Genomic DNA, 16,524 nt, shown 5'->3' with positions numbered 1-16,524 from the left:
AGGGTGCACACAGGATCCATTGTCACTGGAGTGTGGTGGTGGAGGAAAAGGTCCATAGCACGTGATGCTGGAGAGAGAGACCTGAGGCTTAGGGCGAGCCGTGGTTATATGCACGCAGATGAACAGGAGACAAAAGGGAGATGCTAAAAGCCACACAAAGTTCGAGCCTCTCAGAGATCTTCCAAGGGCTTGGGAATCTGCCCCTGATGTCACCCGCCTTCTCACGGGCTGCCATCTACATGTAGTTCTCAGGAGGGGTAAAGATGTGGCTGACTGGAGAGAACTTGCCCATCAAATGCATGGCTCTGGATTTGGTCCCCAGCACTTCAAAAGTGGGGGTGGGGGGGTGGGGGGGTACATCTGAAGAGAGATTTACAGGGGTAAAGTTCCTGCTGCACAGTGTTTGGGCTAGAATTCAGAACCCTCCAGCACCTATTTACATGCAGGGTGGGCAGGGTGGCCCCAAGTGGACAGAGGGGCTCCCCAGAGCAAGCAAACTGACTTGCTAGATTGAATAGGTGAGTTCTGGGTTCAGTGACACTTGAGGTCAACCTCAGGCCTGCTCATGCACAAATGCACACCCACACATGCAAACACATGCCTGAGAGAGAGAGAGAGAGAGAGAGAGAGAGAGAGAGAGAGAGAGAGAGAGAGGTTGAGATTTGAGAAGGGACCTTAGAGGTGTCTCCTTGGATTTACCCGCTCACCACCACCACCACCACCACCACCACCACCACCACCACCACCTCCACCACCACCACCACCACCACCACCTCCGCAGATGATAAAGGCATAGCTGGGTCTTGACATCAGCAGTCCTCAGGAGGGTGGTCTTTCTACCCCATGCATGTGGTCAAAGGACCTCCAATGTGAGGGTGACAGGAACATTAGCTAGGGAAAGGAGGGTCTCCTCAACAAACAGGGCTGAACCGCCGGACACCCCACGGTGGGGGAGTGTCTGGAGCCTTAGCTGATCACCTGCAGACTGTGACTCAGGGGCACAGCATAAGCTTGAGGCCTTGCATTCCAATCCGAAGGCTTCCAAAGAAGTTTTGTAAACTCCAAATAGATTAAAAATCTAAATTTAAGATCTAAAACTCTAAAATTCTTAGAGGAAAATGCAGGGGGAAAGGGCTGGCTTGAGACTTGGCTTGTCCAGGGCGAAACCCAGAGGCAGCAAAGGGAAGCGGATGGACTACAGCACATGAGAACTGTAGAGACCGCCACCAAAGCAGGAAGGAGACATCTTCAGACCACACAGCCGACAGATGCTGCTGTCCTACACGTCAGCAATAACAAACAACTGATTTTAAGAGTGAGCAGGAAGGTTGGGCCTGGTGGCACAGGCTTGTAATCCCAGCTACTCAGGAGGCCGAGACAAGAGGGGCATAAGTCAAGGTCTGACCGACTGACTGCACAGCAAGTATGAGGTCAGGCTGGGCAACTTAGTGAGACTCCGTCCCTGAATTTAAAACCGTGTGTGTGTGTGTGTGTGTGTGTGTGTGTGTGTGTGTGTGTGTGTCTGTGCCTGAGTGTGCATCTGTGTGTATATGAGTGTGCACCTGTGCATGTGTGTGTGTGTGTGTGTGTGTGTGTGTGAGTGAATGTATGTAAGAAGCTAAGGAGGTAGATCCATGGTACAGCATTGTCCTGAGTTCAAGCACCACACACAAATAAAAAGGGTGCAAGATATATATTTCTCTAAAATTATATAGAAATTATCAGTAAGTGTATGAAAAGGTCCTCAGTGTCACTAATCATCAGAGGATGCAAATGAAAACCACAGTGACGCCGGGCAGTGGTGGCGCACGCCTTTTATCCCAGCACTTAGGAGGCAGAGCCAGGTAGATCTCTGTGAGTTCAAGGCCAGCCTGGTCTAGAGTGAGATCCAGGGCAGGCACCAAAACTACACAGAGAAACCCTGTCTCGAAAAACAAAAACAAAACAACAACAACAACAAAACCACAGTGACATCACCCCACACTGGCATCAGAAACAGGCAAGCTGGGGCTGGAGAGGTTGCTGGGCAGTTAGGAGACTTGCAGAATTCAGCTCCCAGCACCAACATCAAACACAACTACCTGGAACTCCAGCTCCAGGGGCTCCAGCACCCTGCTCTGGTCTATGGGTACCTGCACACATGTGCACATACCCACACAGAGAGATACACAGAGACAGATAATTAAAAATTAAATCAACAGAGAGGGGGGGGGGCAAACAAGGAGGAAAAAAACTAGAAAGTAAAGTAACAAGCGTTGGCAGGGATGTGGAAATGGCGAAGGCTTCAGGTAGGAATATAAAATGGTGACTGCTGTGGAAACCAGTATGGATGGAAGTTCCTCCAAAAATGGGCTGGGTGGTGGTGCATGCGCCTTTAATCCCAGCACTTGAAAGGCAGAGGCAGGCTAATCTTCTGTGAGTTCGAGGCCAGCCTGGACTACAAAGTGAGTTCCAGTACAGTCAGAACTGTTACACAAAGAATCCTTTCTTGAAAAAATTAAAAAAAAGAAAAGAAAAGAAAAAGAAAAACAAAAAACGAGAGAGAGAGAGAGAGAGAGAGAGAGAGAGAGAGAGAGAGAGAGAGAGAGAGAGAGAAACAAGCATATAAGTCAGCAATTCTGCTTCTGGTGACGTGCGAGAACCAAAGGGCTTGGACTCTGGTCTTGGGCTATCATTACAGCTGCTCAGCGCATCACTTCCACAGTCTCCAGGAGAGGAAAGCAGCCCACGAGTCCTCGTTAGGTTCCTGGTGCTATGACAAACCCCATGGCTAAAACAACTTGGCCAGAAATGGGTTTATTTCAGCTCACAGTCCGTCATGAAGGAAGTCGGGGACAGGGACACAGAAGCAGGAACTGAAGCAGAACCATGAAGGGACGCTGCTCATCGGCCTGCTCCCCATGGCTTGCTTTGTCAGATTCCTTATACAACCCACGACCACCTGCCCAGGAATGGCACCATCCACAGTGGGCTGGGCCCTTCTACATCAGTCATTAATTAAAAAAAAAAAAAAAAAAAAAAAAAAAAAAAAAAAGCCACACCAACTCCTACAGGCCGATCTGATGGAAGCATTTTTTCAATGAAAGTCCCTCTTCCCAGATGACCCTAGCTTGTGTCAAGTTGACCAAACAAACACTAACCATCACAACAAGCATCCATGACCAAAGCATAAACAAAGTGTGGTACATTCTTACAATGGAGTATTTATTACTTTAAAAAGATGCTATAAGAATGAACTTCAAAACATACTGAGTAAAATGAGCCAGCGACAAAAAGACAAAGGCTTTATGATTCCGTTTTTACAAAACAGCCAAAATAGTCAAATCCATGAAACCTGAAGGGCCTGAGGACAGGGAAAGGGGGAGGGGCTGTTCAGTGAGCATGGACTTCAGACTTGCAAGACAGGAAAACTCTGGAGATCACAGGCAGTGTGACGGCAGTCAACACCACTGATCTGCACACTTCAAAATAACGGAGATAAAGGAGGCTGGAGAGACAGCTCGGAGGTCAAGGGCACTGGCTGCTCTTCCAGAGGTCCTGTGTTTGGCTCCCAGAACTCTCTTGGCAGCTCACAGCTGTTAACTCCAGTTCCCGGGGAACTGACGCCCTCTTCTGGCCTCTACAGGTACTGCATGCACGTGTGCGCAGACAAACAGGCAGGCAGAACACTCATACACATAAAATAAAATAATCTAAAATAATAATAATCGAGAGAAGGCTGGGAACACGGGCATATTCCTGCAGCCACAGCCTCTCAGGAGACTGAGGCAGGAGGATTGCATGCACCCTGGCATACAAGGCCAGTTTTGAGAACATGGCAAGACTATTCCCTTTAAAAACAGGATTAAAATAGAATGAACTGAGATAGCAAGCCTTATGTTGTGGTGCTGAAGATTGAGCCCAAGGAAGCAAGAACCTTTCCAGTGAGCCACGACCCAGACCCTTGTTTTTTTTTGAGGCAAACTCATGGTTCCACTCCCTTGCCCCTAAGTGCTAAGATTACAGGCATGCTCCACTGCACCAGCTGATCTCCCAGACAACAGACGGCAGACAAGCCTGCCCTTGCCGACCACTGATGTGTTTGGTGAGTATCTGACCGCAGAGGGGCAACGCGAGTCTCCCGTGAGGCTCCACGGAGCCCAGTCCTGAATGAACCAGTGAAGCTGGGGGTGAAGGCTCCTGAATAAAGGGGACCCACAGGAGCAAAGAGAGAAAGGAGGGTCCCCAAGGCTCCCAGGCCACCTTGAGGCTGTGCACACAGATCTCCAAGGCAAACAGGGCAGTGCCTAAACCGAGGGAAGTCTGGGGGCGCAGGCTTGGCAGCGGATGGAAACGTGCTGCCTCCAGCAGTAAGGGGAGGCTCTGAGCAGGGGTGTGCCCCTCGGAACACTGGGCTCGGATCTCAGACAGACACCCTCTTCCAGGGCTGCTGCACTGGGAACCAGCTTTCCCAGCTCTAACCACAGGTTACGCTCCTTTCTCTCTGGGCTGTCATCAAATAGGAGTGACACGTGCAGAAGCACCCTGGACACCATTGTGATGACCGCTCAGATCTGGTCCTTATTAAAATCTCGTGTAGTACAAGGAGGGACGTACAGGGCGGCTGGTTCAGTCCAAATTTTTGTGTAATGCACTGAAGTTTTCTTCGAGAAGCCAAAGGCCTTAAATTCAGGCCAACCCCTGAGTAAAAGAGGAAAGATTTGGAAGCTCTGCTCTTCCGCTTTTCGAAGGTTCTTGTAAGCCACGAGGTATAAAACTCAAAGCAAAACCCCACCTCCACAGGCTTCACCTAGCAGTGGAGTCCCGTGATGCATCACAACACGATGGCTTTACTGGGATGTGGCAAAAGAGAGAACCAAAACCTGTGGAGGAAGGAGGTCACCTGGGGAGCACTTTTCCCCTTCTTCCTGCCTACCATGATGTGAACTGTTCTCCTGCATGCCTGTGATTCGCTGACAACCAAACCTTGAGCAAAAGAACCTACCTCCTTCTCCCTGTCAAGGGTTCGGCCTTAGTGGTGAGGAAGCAGGAGGGCTCAGGCGCCCTTCTGTACAACAAACGCACCCCAGACCCTTCTCCTCCAGTCCTGATGGACCCCACGCCCTCCACCCTGGACCCTTCCCTTCCATCCTGAACCCCTCTCTTACATACTGGACCCTTCTTCATCCTGAACCTCTCCTCTCCCAGATGATGTACCTGATCCCCCCAGAAACTCCATAATGCCCCCTGGGCTACTGCAATGGTCCCCTGGGCTACAGCAATGGTCCCCTGGGCTACTGCAATGGTCCCCCTATGCTACTGCAATGGTCCCCTATCTACTGCAATGGCCCCCTGGACTACTGCAATGGCCCCCTGGACTACTGCAATGGTCCCCTGGGCTACTGCAATGGTCCCCTATGCTACTGCAATGGTCCCCTGGGCTACTGCAATGGTCCCCTGGACTACTGCAATGGTCCCCTGGGCTACTGCAATGGTCCCCTGGGCTACTGCAATGGTCCCCTATCTACTGCAATGGCCCCCTGGACTACTGCAATGGCCCCCTGGACTACTGCAATGGTCCCCTGGACTACTGCAATGGTCCCCTGGGCTACTGCAATGGTCCCCTGGGCTACTGCAATGGTCCCCTGGGCTACTGCAATGGTCCCCTATCTACTGCAATGGCCCCCTGGACTACTGCAATGGCCCCCTGGACTACTGCAATGGTCCCCTGGGCTACTGCAATGGCCCCCCTGGGCTACTGCAATGGTCCCCTGGGCTACTGCAATGGTCCCCTGGGCTACTGCAATGGTCCCCTATGCTACTGCAATGGTCCCCTGGGCTACTGCAATGGTCCCCTGGACTACTGCAATGGTCCCCTATGCTACTGCAATGGTCCCCTATGCTACTGCAATGGCCCCCCTGGGCTACTGCAATGGTCCCCTGGACTACTGCAATGGTCCCGTGGGATACTGCAATGATTGCCCTGGGCTACTGCAATGGTCCCCTGGGCTACTGCAATGGTCCCCTATCTACTGCAATGGTCCCCTGGGATACTGCAATGGTCCCCTATCTACTGCAATGGTCCCCTGGACTACTGCAATGGCCCCCTGGACTACTGCAATGGTCCCCTGGACTACTGCAATGGTCCCCTGGACTACTGCAATGGCCCCCTGGGCTACTGCAATGGTCCCCTATCTACTGCAATGGTCCCCTGGACTACTGCAATGGTCCCCTATCTACTGCAATGGTCCCCTGGACTACTGCAATGGTCCCCTGGACTACTGCAATGGTCCCCTGGGCTACTGCAATGGTCCCCTGGGCTACTGCAATGGTCCCCTGGACTACTGCAATGGTCCCCTATCTACTGCAATGGTCCCCTATCTACTGCAATGGTCCCCTGGGATACTGCAATGGTCCCCCTGGGCTACTGCAATGGTCCCCTATGCTACTGCAATGGTCCCCTGGGCTACTGCAATGGTCCCCTGGGCTACTGCAATGGTCCCCTGGGCTACTGCAATGGTCCCCTGGACTACTGCAATGGTCCCCTGGGCTACTGCAATGGTCCAGGCTGAATGTTGACTTCTTTTTTCTCTTTCCTTCTCCCCACCTCCCTCCCCTGCCATGTTAGTATGGGTGCACATATATGCACATGCACGGATGTGCACATGCATGTAAAGGCAAGAGGTCAGCTTTAGCTGTCATTCCTCAGGGGCTGTCATCTAATCCTGGGGGTACAAGATCTCTCTCGTTGGCTGACCTGGAGTTCATCAAACAGCCCAGGCAGTCTGGCTCGAGAGCCCTGAGGACCTGTCTATGTGCTGGATTACAAGCCTGTGTCACCATGTCCAGATTTCTTCAAGTGCGGATTCTGGGAATCAAACTCAGATCCTCCTGCTTACAAAAAAAGCACTTTACTGACTGAGCCACCTCCCTCCCTCCTCAGCCCCTGTACAGTGGGTCTTTATAGCATAGAAGAGATCAATATTACAAAGCTTTTTTTTTTTTCTTGCTTGATTGTTTTTTATGATGGAGACCAAACCCAGGGCACCACACATGCTAAGCACACACTCTGTTGTTAAGTGGTCTGCTAACCCATGATGTGTGTTCTCCATAAAATACTTTTCTGATACTTGAGAGTCTACTAAGATCAATACATGCCAGAGGAAGCCCACACCTCGCTCGCAGTGTGCATGGAGAAATGCCACTGGAAGGGCATTCAGAGTGTTGTTCCTCCAGATCATCCCTGAGGAACCGAGTAGATCCAACCCAGGAACACCCAGATGACCCTGGTATTACTGTCAGGTCAAGATTCTGTCATCAGTGACTGAGCACCCTCCATCTTAGGCAATGGCTTCTGTGAAGTTCCTGGAGAATAATAAAAGGCATGTGGTTGTGGAGCAGGCACTGAGACAAGGCAGGCCAGGAGGAGCTGGAGGGGGCAGCTGACAAGGGCAGTGAGTGCTGTATGTACCTGGTGATTTCGGGGAAGCCATACCCCGTATCAGAGCAGCACCCACAGAGCCATTAAAGGACAACACAATGTGGCAGTGTCCCATGCCAGCTCTGCAAGGCCATCTGCCCCTTTCTTGGTTTCAGGCAGTGGCCCAGCATCGCAGTCAAATGGTAGGAGTCAAACTGGTATGAGACGTGCAGAGGTGTGGCCCCGGAGGAGCCCGGAGGGGTGAAGCATTGCTAAGTGATCGGAATTCACAGAGTGGTTTTGTTTTTATGTTTTTGTTTGGTTTTGCTTTAATGGAGACATGGGGAGGCATCGCATATAAAAGAAAAAGAGTCAGTGTGACTCAGAGACTCCTGAAGCCACATCCCTGTGTGGTGACATCTGGTGTGTGATTTAGGACACACCAAGCCGCCCGTTCAGTGCAGCGCTGTATTCTCACATGTCAGTTTCCAGAGCAGTCCATTTCCCCTGCTGTTTTTCCCCTTGAGATCAACAGGCACTGACCCTGTCCTAGGGACCTCACATTCTTTACTCCCTCTTTCTTGCCCCCTCCCTCCATCCTTCCCTCCCTCCTTCTTACCCTTCTTTGGGTTTTTTTTTTTTTGGTAGGGGGGAGGGCAGACAGAGAGCTACAGACTAGATCAGATATGGACCCTGGAAGGTTGGTGTGGGGGATGAGAAATGGCCCCCATAGGCTCATGTATTTGAACACTGGGTCCACAATTGGTGAGACTGCCTTGGGAAGTTGTGGAATTTTTAGGACAAGGAGTCTGGCTGAAGGATATGTCACTTGAAAGTTTACAGCCTCACTCCGCTTCCAGTTTGCTCTTTCCAGTTCCTATGTATAGATAAGGTTGTGATGAGCCAGCATCCCACTCCTGTTGCTATGCTGTCTCCATGTACACACACACACACACACACACACACACACACACACACACACACACAGTATGGACTCTCCTTCTAGAACCGTAAGTCAAAATAAACCCTTCTATAAGTTGCTTTGGTCATATAAACAGAGGAGTCACTAATACAGCTCGCATATGGCTTGCTCTGGTCAGAAACAAGAGGACACCTCATCGCTCAAAGTCAAGAGGGAGCATTCACTGTCCTTGAAGCAGGGTGAGGGCTAACCCTCACCCATGACCGGCATCACTGGGGTCTGCAAGGAGGAGGAGCAAGATTCACACACAAACTTGAGGCTGCTATCCTTCCAAGGGCCTGCTTCTAAGGCTAGTCCTGGATCAGAGTCTGGGAGCTTTGGATTTTAGGGTGCTTCCTGACATTCCTTAGTTGACAATTATGCTCACACTGTCTATACAATGTGGTTTATGTTGACAATTATGCTCACACTGTCTATACAATGTGGTTTATGTTGACAATGATGCTCACACTGTCTACACAATGTGGTTTATGTTGACAATGATGCTCACACTGTCTACACAATGTGGTTTATGTTGACAATGATGCTCACACTGTCTACACAATGTGGTTTATGTTGACAATGATGCTCACACTGTCTATACAATGTGGTTTATGTTGACAGTGATGCTCACACTGTCTATATACAATCTGGTATATGTTGGAGATCTGCTCTCCTTATAGGAATCTGGGATTTAGGCACATGCTGGACCGGGTGCTTCCATAGGATCGTCCTACAGCAAAAGCTTGGGCTAAGAAACAAGCCCCCTGTGGTGGCAATATTTCACACATGTTGTCAAGTATTACTGGAGAATTGGATGTGTCTTGTGTGACTCCACTGAGTCAGTCCCCTAGAAGCCGGCGGCACCATGGGGTGCATTCCCTGGAGTTCACCCCATGTGTCCTTCCCCCATTTTTTCCTGATCTGATAGTTTTATTGTAAGGCTAACTGTATGCCACATCTTACTGAGTCCTCCCAACAGTGCATCCATCTCGGGGTTAGACTTGGACCCAAGAGCCCAGTGAGGATAGGAGTCGGGGAGACATCTGCAGGGTCAGGTCCTGGTGTTGTTCCTGAGCTGCATCGTGGAAGGCAAAGTCACACTCCTTTACTGGAGAAGACCTCACAGATGAAAAGACAACCCTGTTATGCAAAAGCAATGGAGGGTAGAGGCCTCATCTCTGCCTGTGCTCTGCTTCCCATGGAGTCTCTCATGTGTAACACACAGAAGGCAAACAGGCCCACACGGCTAATTTAAAGAGCTACAAGCTTGGCAGAAACATCCTTGAAAAAAAAAAACTTTACTTTTGCTTTTCATTCCTTTATCCACAACCAACTTCACAAAGTGACAAGTCACCCTTGTGCACGCAGACTACATTAAACACTTACAAGTCGACAGAAATACCAATGGGCCAGGGACTGCAGAGGGGGCTCAGGGGTTAAGAGCACTCGCTACTCTTGAAAGGGATCAGAGTTCAGCTCCCAGCACCCACATCAGGCTCACAATTGTCTGTAACTTCAGCTGCAGGTGATCTGACACTTCTCCTGGCCTCCACAGGCACCTGCACACACACACACACACACACACACACACACACACACACACACACACACACACAAAATATTCTCTAAAACAATGAACCACACAAAAATGAGCTGCAAATTCACCGAATCACTCCTCACAACACATTTGAGCCTGTTGACATGTTATATCTGTGTTTCTGTCACTTTTCCAGCACTTCTGGCTTAAGCCTGCCTTCTCCACTGTATATGCCCAATCTTACTTCAATAAACAAGGTTTTACATGGAAAACAAACTAAGAAACACACTGCTTTTTGTTTCAAACCCATCAATTCACAGGCACCTCTCATTCATTCATTTATTCCCTCAGCCACTCGCAGACTAACCGAGCTATCGAGATATCAATTATGGTGGCAAAGCACCAGGTATGCCAGAAAGACGATGCCGAGCTTGCCCACGGTGTCCTCAGGGCACAGAGTTGTCTTGAGATGCCCACAGACACACCCTGTAAGTTCCTAGAGAAGGAAGCCTTGTTCGTTGGTGCTGCCAGAAGCCACCACAGGCATTTCAGAGGGGTTCAGCGCAGGGATGTACTTCCTTCTACAAGCCCAGGGCCACTGTCTCGGGAGCCTGCACCATAGCAGAGAGGTCCTGACCAGGACAGTGGCTGGAAGCCAGGGCACTAGGTAAGCAGAAAGCAGACTAAAGCTACGATGCGCGGCGTCAGGACAGAGATGGGGACTACAGGAAAGACACATGGCTTGGAAATTCCATCTGGAATGGAATGAGGCGGGAGGAGGCAACAAGCATGACTCAGGTTTTTAGCTCTTCATGGAAAGAGGAAAGTTCAGAGGAGGTTTCATGGGGGAAATTACAGTTCATGTCAGCAGCACTCATTAAAAACGTCAGCATGCACAGCATTATCTCCAACCCCTCCTGGTCTACTTATCACTCTTGGCAACCACCCTCATCATCGTTATCACACGTTCATGTCTGTGTGTTCCCCTCCAGCCTCTTAACACATGAAACACTCCGCATTTCAAAGTCAAGCCTAACTAATATGATCGGCCTACCTCCCGGAGGGCCTCAGTGCCTCACTCACCCCACAGACTCTCGGCTCCGCGTCACGTTTTCAGAGGCATTTTGCTGTGCATGGGCTTTTGTTTCCCCCTTTCATCAATTAAGTATTAATGAAGTGACATCAAAAACAACGCCTTTCCTTGGGGTCCAACCTCTGCAAGGTTGGCTCTGGAATGCTGAGCTCATAGTAGAGATAAATAATCCATCTAGGGCCCAAGAGGGGAGCCATTTTTGTTAGCTGGCCCCCACTCTGAAGTGGGTCCAGCTCCTCAAATGTGCAATGGTCTTCAGCAGAGGACTTTGAGTTTTACTGTCACTTGACACTGTCTTTTTTCTCCAGGATCTAGGCTAAGGTCCTCCTCGTTAACTGCCTTAGCCCCTTACTGAGCGTAGATCAGAATGGGCAATAAAAACATTTCTAAAGTGTTTCTGTCTGAAGTCATCCCCTGAGAAACAAATGTCATTTATGAGACCAAACAAGCAACTGGCACCCAACACAGAATCCTGCCTCACCTGATCAGTTTCCTTAATGTGAGAAAGGTCGTGTTGGGCATTTTAGTTCTCTATAATGACTTGTTGGGATAAATACCTTTGAAAATTCTGTATCGGTATGAATTCTTCTCTAATTTCATGTAATTAAATGTTCTCTGTGAGACAAGAGCTAGGAATAAAATGCTTAAAATGGGAACTAGCTGCAGAACTGGAATGTGAAACTGTATTCCTGGGTGACGTCTGAACAGACACATAACTAAGGGTGCCAGGCAATGAAGAACATCTCACCCTCCATCTTACTGTGTCTTACCACATTGTTGGAGAGGACTGTGTACAGTGACCACACCTCCCAGAAATACTGCTCACATGTGACAGTATTTACAAGCAGCATCCTTTGGCTCCTGGTAGCATGAATGTCACTGCATCCATCTGTTGGCCTAGGCACTGTGAGGCAAAAAATCAGACTATCAGGAGGGCCAGGCTGCCTCACAGGCCCCTGGGGAGAGCCAGCATTTGCTGATGGAACCAGTCCTTGGCACTAAGTCAAGCCTGGGGAGAGCAGCACCCCTTATTTTCATATAGTTGTTCCTGGTCCCCAGGATTCCCTCAGAGACTTTTGAGGTTGAACTCTTCCTTTCAGAATAGCCAGTGGAGGCACCTGAAGTGTATTTTGTGGCCATAAACCGGCACACTAATTTAGCTAAATTGGGAAGAATACATTTAGATGTTTTGAAAGGTAAGTGATCCCCAGCCCTGAAGATCTACACAATGCTATTTTGTGAAGGGCTCCTGATACAGATGATTAATCAGCAGGCGATGGACAGAGATGTGCAAGGCCAACAAAGCCCAAACTGTAGAAGCAGGAGCATGGACCAGGCTCCACACCGAGTAACACCTAAGTCGGTCTGACCAAGCGTGGGCCACTTCTGGTCTCCGAGACTGCCGCCGCCTTTGTTTGCGTTCAATAAACACTCTCTTAGAAACAGTTCAAAAATAAAAGACCGGGCAGCTTCAGTCTGTTGGCAATGAAATGCACATTAGCAAATCTGTCTTGTCCTGATTCACTGCTACGAAGCATGAGCAAAGGCTAGCTCATCATCTGGGTTGCTGTGGAACATTTAAAAGCAATGGCCTCTGGTTTTGTTTGTTTTTGCATCATGAGTTAGGTTTAAAGCACGAAGAATAAAGGTAGTTGTCAGGGTTAACTGCAGGAGTATGGGTGTTTTTATTTTACAGTTTTAGAGGGAATTTTTTTTTTTTTATTTCATGGGATGCTTCCCCTCCTCCTTTAGATGAGGGTTTAATTGCAGTGTTAAGAGCAAGGCTTCATTGGCTGCTCTTGCAAAGGACCTGGGTTCAATTCCCAGCACCCACATGGTGGTTCACAACCATCTGTCACTCCAGTTCCAGGTGATCTGATGCCCCCTCTGACCTCCAAGGGTACCAGGCAAACATATGGTGAATAGACATAGATGCAGGTAAAACATTCATACATAAAATAATTCTAAATATGTAATGTTTTAAAAACAGCTAAACAGGACCAGCGAGAGGGCTCAGTGGGTGAAGGTGCCTGCTGCCAAGCCTGGTGACCTGAAGTCAATCCCCCAGACCCACAGGGTGGAAGGTGAGAACTCTCTCCTGACAGTCTCCTCTGACCTCCACATGAGTTCCTCCTCACCAAATAATTGAACAGCAGCTAACTAGTTCTTTAGAATGTATTCTTTAGCCAAGTCTGAGGCACAAAGGTCAAGAGTTTAAGGTCAAAAAAAAAGAGTTTAAGGTCAGCCTGGGCTACACAGGGAGTCTGTCTCAATGAAAGAGAACAGGCCAGGAGGGACAGTAAGGTGGTGGTGTCACGTACAGGAAACGCAGAGCAGAAGAGCGGCTGACCCAGCTTCTCCAAGGGACATTCTCCATCTTGACACGTACTGTGATCAGGGTGCCAGCCGATAAGCTACTAACGCTCATTCCTTCAGCCTCAATTTCCCCTTCCCAGCAGACTTTATATGAAACTAAGAACGCACGGATGGATAAATGTCAGGATCACTCATTCCCCCTAGCTGAGCCAAGAACAACTATACCCACCTGGACTCTAGGAACAGCCTAATGAAGTGACAGAAGTTGGCTTTACACACACACACACACACACACACACACACACACACACACACACACAGAGAGAGAGAGAGAGAGAGAGAGAGAGAGAGAGAGAGAGAGAGAGAGAGAAACTTTTTCTCTCTTCCTTCTTCCTCCAAACCAGAGTTCATCTCTACAACCTTGTCAGCAGGCAGTAAGGGTTTTTTGTTTTTGTTTTTGTTTTTTTCTTAGTGGCCCAGAGAATCTGCATCCTAGGATTACCTTCAAATACCAACTGTCTATACAAAACCATGGGAAGAAGCCAGAATGGGGAACCTTTGCTTTTCTAATGCAAACAAATCAAACCAGCATGCGGCGAGGTCATACACGTCCTACTTTGACCTCTACAGTTTAGCACACCTACCAAGCACAGACAGTACTGGAAGCCGGAATCCAGGGTGACTGTGCACTGGTACAATCATGGAACAGGCTTATCTCGTGTGTTACTTCATGTCGCAGGGTAGTTTTCTAAAAACTAACATTTTTTTAGTAAGCAAGCTTCCAGACAAGTTGGTTCTCGAGGGGTGAGATCACTGAAGAGCTTTGCGTCCAAGAGGCCTGAGAAAGAATCTCTGGGCAGGTGACCAGATGACAAAGCTATGTTCTCGGGGCTCAGAATATCCACTTGTGCAATAAGACGATATTAAAATCTACCTCACACCACGGCTAGAGGGATGAAATGAAGTGTGTGGTCCACAGCTGACATGATGCCCCTGGCCTCCAAAGGAAGTAACTCAGCAATTCACTGAGGGCCCCTGCCGAGGCCTATCTGGGTAAAATAGTAGCATGACTGAAGTGTATGTTAAGATAAATTAAAATCACGTCTGGAAAGGATCTCCTGTTGGTTGGTATGCTAACTCTAAGGACAGTGTGTTCTGGGTCACCGCTGAGGGGGGCCAAAGGACACCACGACACTGCGTGTGTAGGACACATTCAGACTCATCTTGACTTTCTCCTCCTCCACCGGGAAGCAAGTATGGCCAATGACCCCCACCTTGGTGCAGTTGAGCGCAACAATTCTCAGGCATAGCACACTTAACTAAACCAGGCACTTGGTCTCCAAAGGGCTGGGGAGAACAGCCTAAACCCTGTGGCAAGGACCTGAAGTATTATCAGAGCCAAGTGACTCAGGGAACCCAAGCTCCAACAGGAACTCTGAAGGAGAGCTCCTTGGAGTGTGACCCTGGACCAGCATCACAGTCCTTCCTCGGGAGCTTTTAGAAAAGCCATCCCTTCCCTCGGGTCTACTGCAGGAGGGATTCAGAGAGAGGCCTAGACGTTGTTGCAGCAATCCCACCAAGTTTGAGAACCACTGATCTAGAGTGACCTGAGACGGAGAAGCTTAAACTCCCAGGAAATACCTAGCGTGAAAGGGAAGGAAGCCTTGGGGAAGTTCCCACTTCCGACCAGCATTAGTGGGGGGTAGCATTAGTGGGGGGTAGCATTAGTGGGGGGTAGCATTAGTGGGGGGTAGCGTTAACCATGTCTCTGCAGGAAAAGTGTCCGTTCTGCACAGAACATCAGCTTGGGTTCCCAAAGGGCACACCTTGTGTCTGATAATAGCTGTGGGTCTGCTAGTCCCAGCAAAGGTAGGAAACAAACTGAGTAACCACCTGAAGAAGGAACAGCAGCCCTTCCCAAGAGAGGACCCTAAGTGTGGAGTTCAGTAACTGTCTCCTTCCATTCCTAACACAGTGAACCAGAACCAGCAAGGACTGTACAGGGCTGGCTATGGCTGTCCTCCCAGGCTCCACAACTATCAAAACAGGAGGGGGACCGAGAACCTGGTTCACTCCTCCACTCCATCTCCCCACAAACCCTGTAAAGCCGAGCTTGCCAGAGACCATGTCCACAGGTCACATCCACCCTTGGCAGTTGCCAGGCACTACTTCTACAGGAGTTCATGCTTCCAAACATCTCAGAAGGTTGTGGTGACACACCACAGTCGAGGCCCGCCATCACCACCCTCCAACCTCAGACCTCCCCCAGCCCGGCACTTCCGTACCTGTAGTAGGACAGCAGGCCATTGCCCAGCACGAACCAGCGGCGCTGGTAGCCTTTCAGGTAGTTAGTCCACTTGAGGAGCCAGCCCTTGTAGCTGTCCAGAGGTGGTGCGACCATTGGGACACCAGCCCCTGAAACTGGACTCCCGACAGAAGTCTTCGCCTGTCCTGGTCGCTGAAGCGGCTGGGGCTTGGACACCGACCTGGGCTCAGGCTTGGCCAGGGGCGCGTTGCCTACAGTTGACCCCAGAGAGGTTAGCTCCTCCGATGAGATTTTGGGGAAGGGCCCAGCACCTGCTCTTGGCCCCGCCTCTGACTCCAGCCATAAATCCTGTAGCTCCGATTCCTGCCCAGCCCCCGAGGGCCCTGGCTCAGACGTCGTCTGGGGCCCGGGTTCAGATCTCGGCACCGGTTCAAAAACTGGCTTGCACACCTGTTCGGACAGCAACTCCCGCTCTGGTGCCTGCACAGGCTGGAGCTGGGGCTTGGGCTCCGGCCCTGAGCCGGATGTAGACGAGCTCATGCCCGGCGCCGCCGTGTGGCAGGACAGGCAGGGCACAACCGTGAACAGCGACGACAGCCCGCGGGAGCGGCCAGCGCAGCCGCCGCCTCGGCTCAGAGCGGCCGCTTTCCCCATAGAGCTGTGGACCCGAGCGCGGTCGAGAACGGAGTGGGGGCGGGGCGGGAAGGGGACTGGGCGGGGCCTGTTCGGAGGGCGGGGCAGGGCGGGGTCGGTGGAGGAGTGGGCGGGACGGGTGGGGCCCTCACGTGAGCCGTGCGGAGACCCGGGGCGCGCGTGGGTCCGCGTGGGTTCCTCCACTGCTCAGGCTCAGGTGGAGCACCGTGGGCCAAGAGCTGGGCAGGCAACGTGGAAGGCACCTCGAGCTTCAGGCTCCCACCCGGGGCTGCTGTCCCGCCTGTACCAGGCGCTA

General features: G+C 50.5%; 1 protein-coding gene across 4 annotated transcripts in view; it reads right to left on the bottom strand.

The window, feature by feature from the left end:
• Positions 1–16,254, bottom strand: part of Osbp2 (oxysterol binding protein 2) — a 160,541-nt gene extending 144,287 nt beyond the window's left edge. For 3 of the 4 annotated variants that reach the window (XM_037208132.1, XM_028870682.2, XM_028870683.2), the window contains exon 1: positions 15,595–16,253. In XM_037208132.1, coding sequence (XP_037064027.1) covers positions 15,595–16,229 — 635 coding nt within the window. In that variant the 5' untranslated portion in view covers positions 16,230–16,253. Of the gene's footprint in view, positions 1–15,594 lie in introns of all 4 variants that reach the window. The other variant, XM_028870681.2, reaches the window with a different exon arrangement.
• Between the last annotated feature and the right edge of the window lie 270 nt (positions 16,255–16,524).

The sequence above is a fragment of the Peromyscus leucopus genome, chromosome 7 (genome assembly GCF_004664715.2).
Source record: "Peromyscus leucopus breed LL Stock chromosome 7, UCI_PerLeu_2.1, whole genome shotgun sequence".
NCBI classification, from domain to species: Eukaryota; Metazoa; Chordata; class Mammalia; order Rodentia; family Cricetidae; genus Peromyscus; species Peromyscus leucopus.
This window is presented reverse-complemented; position numbering and strand designations above follow the sequence as displayed.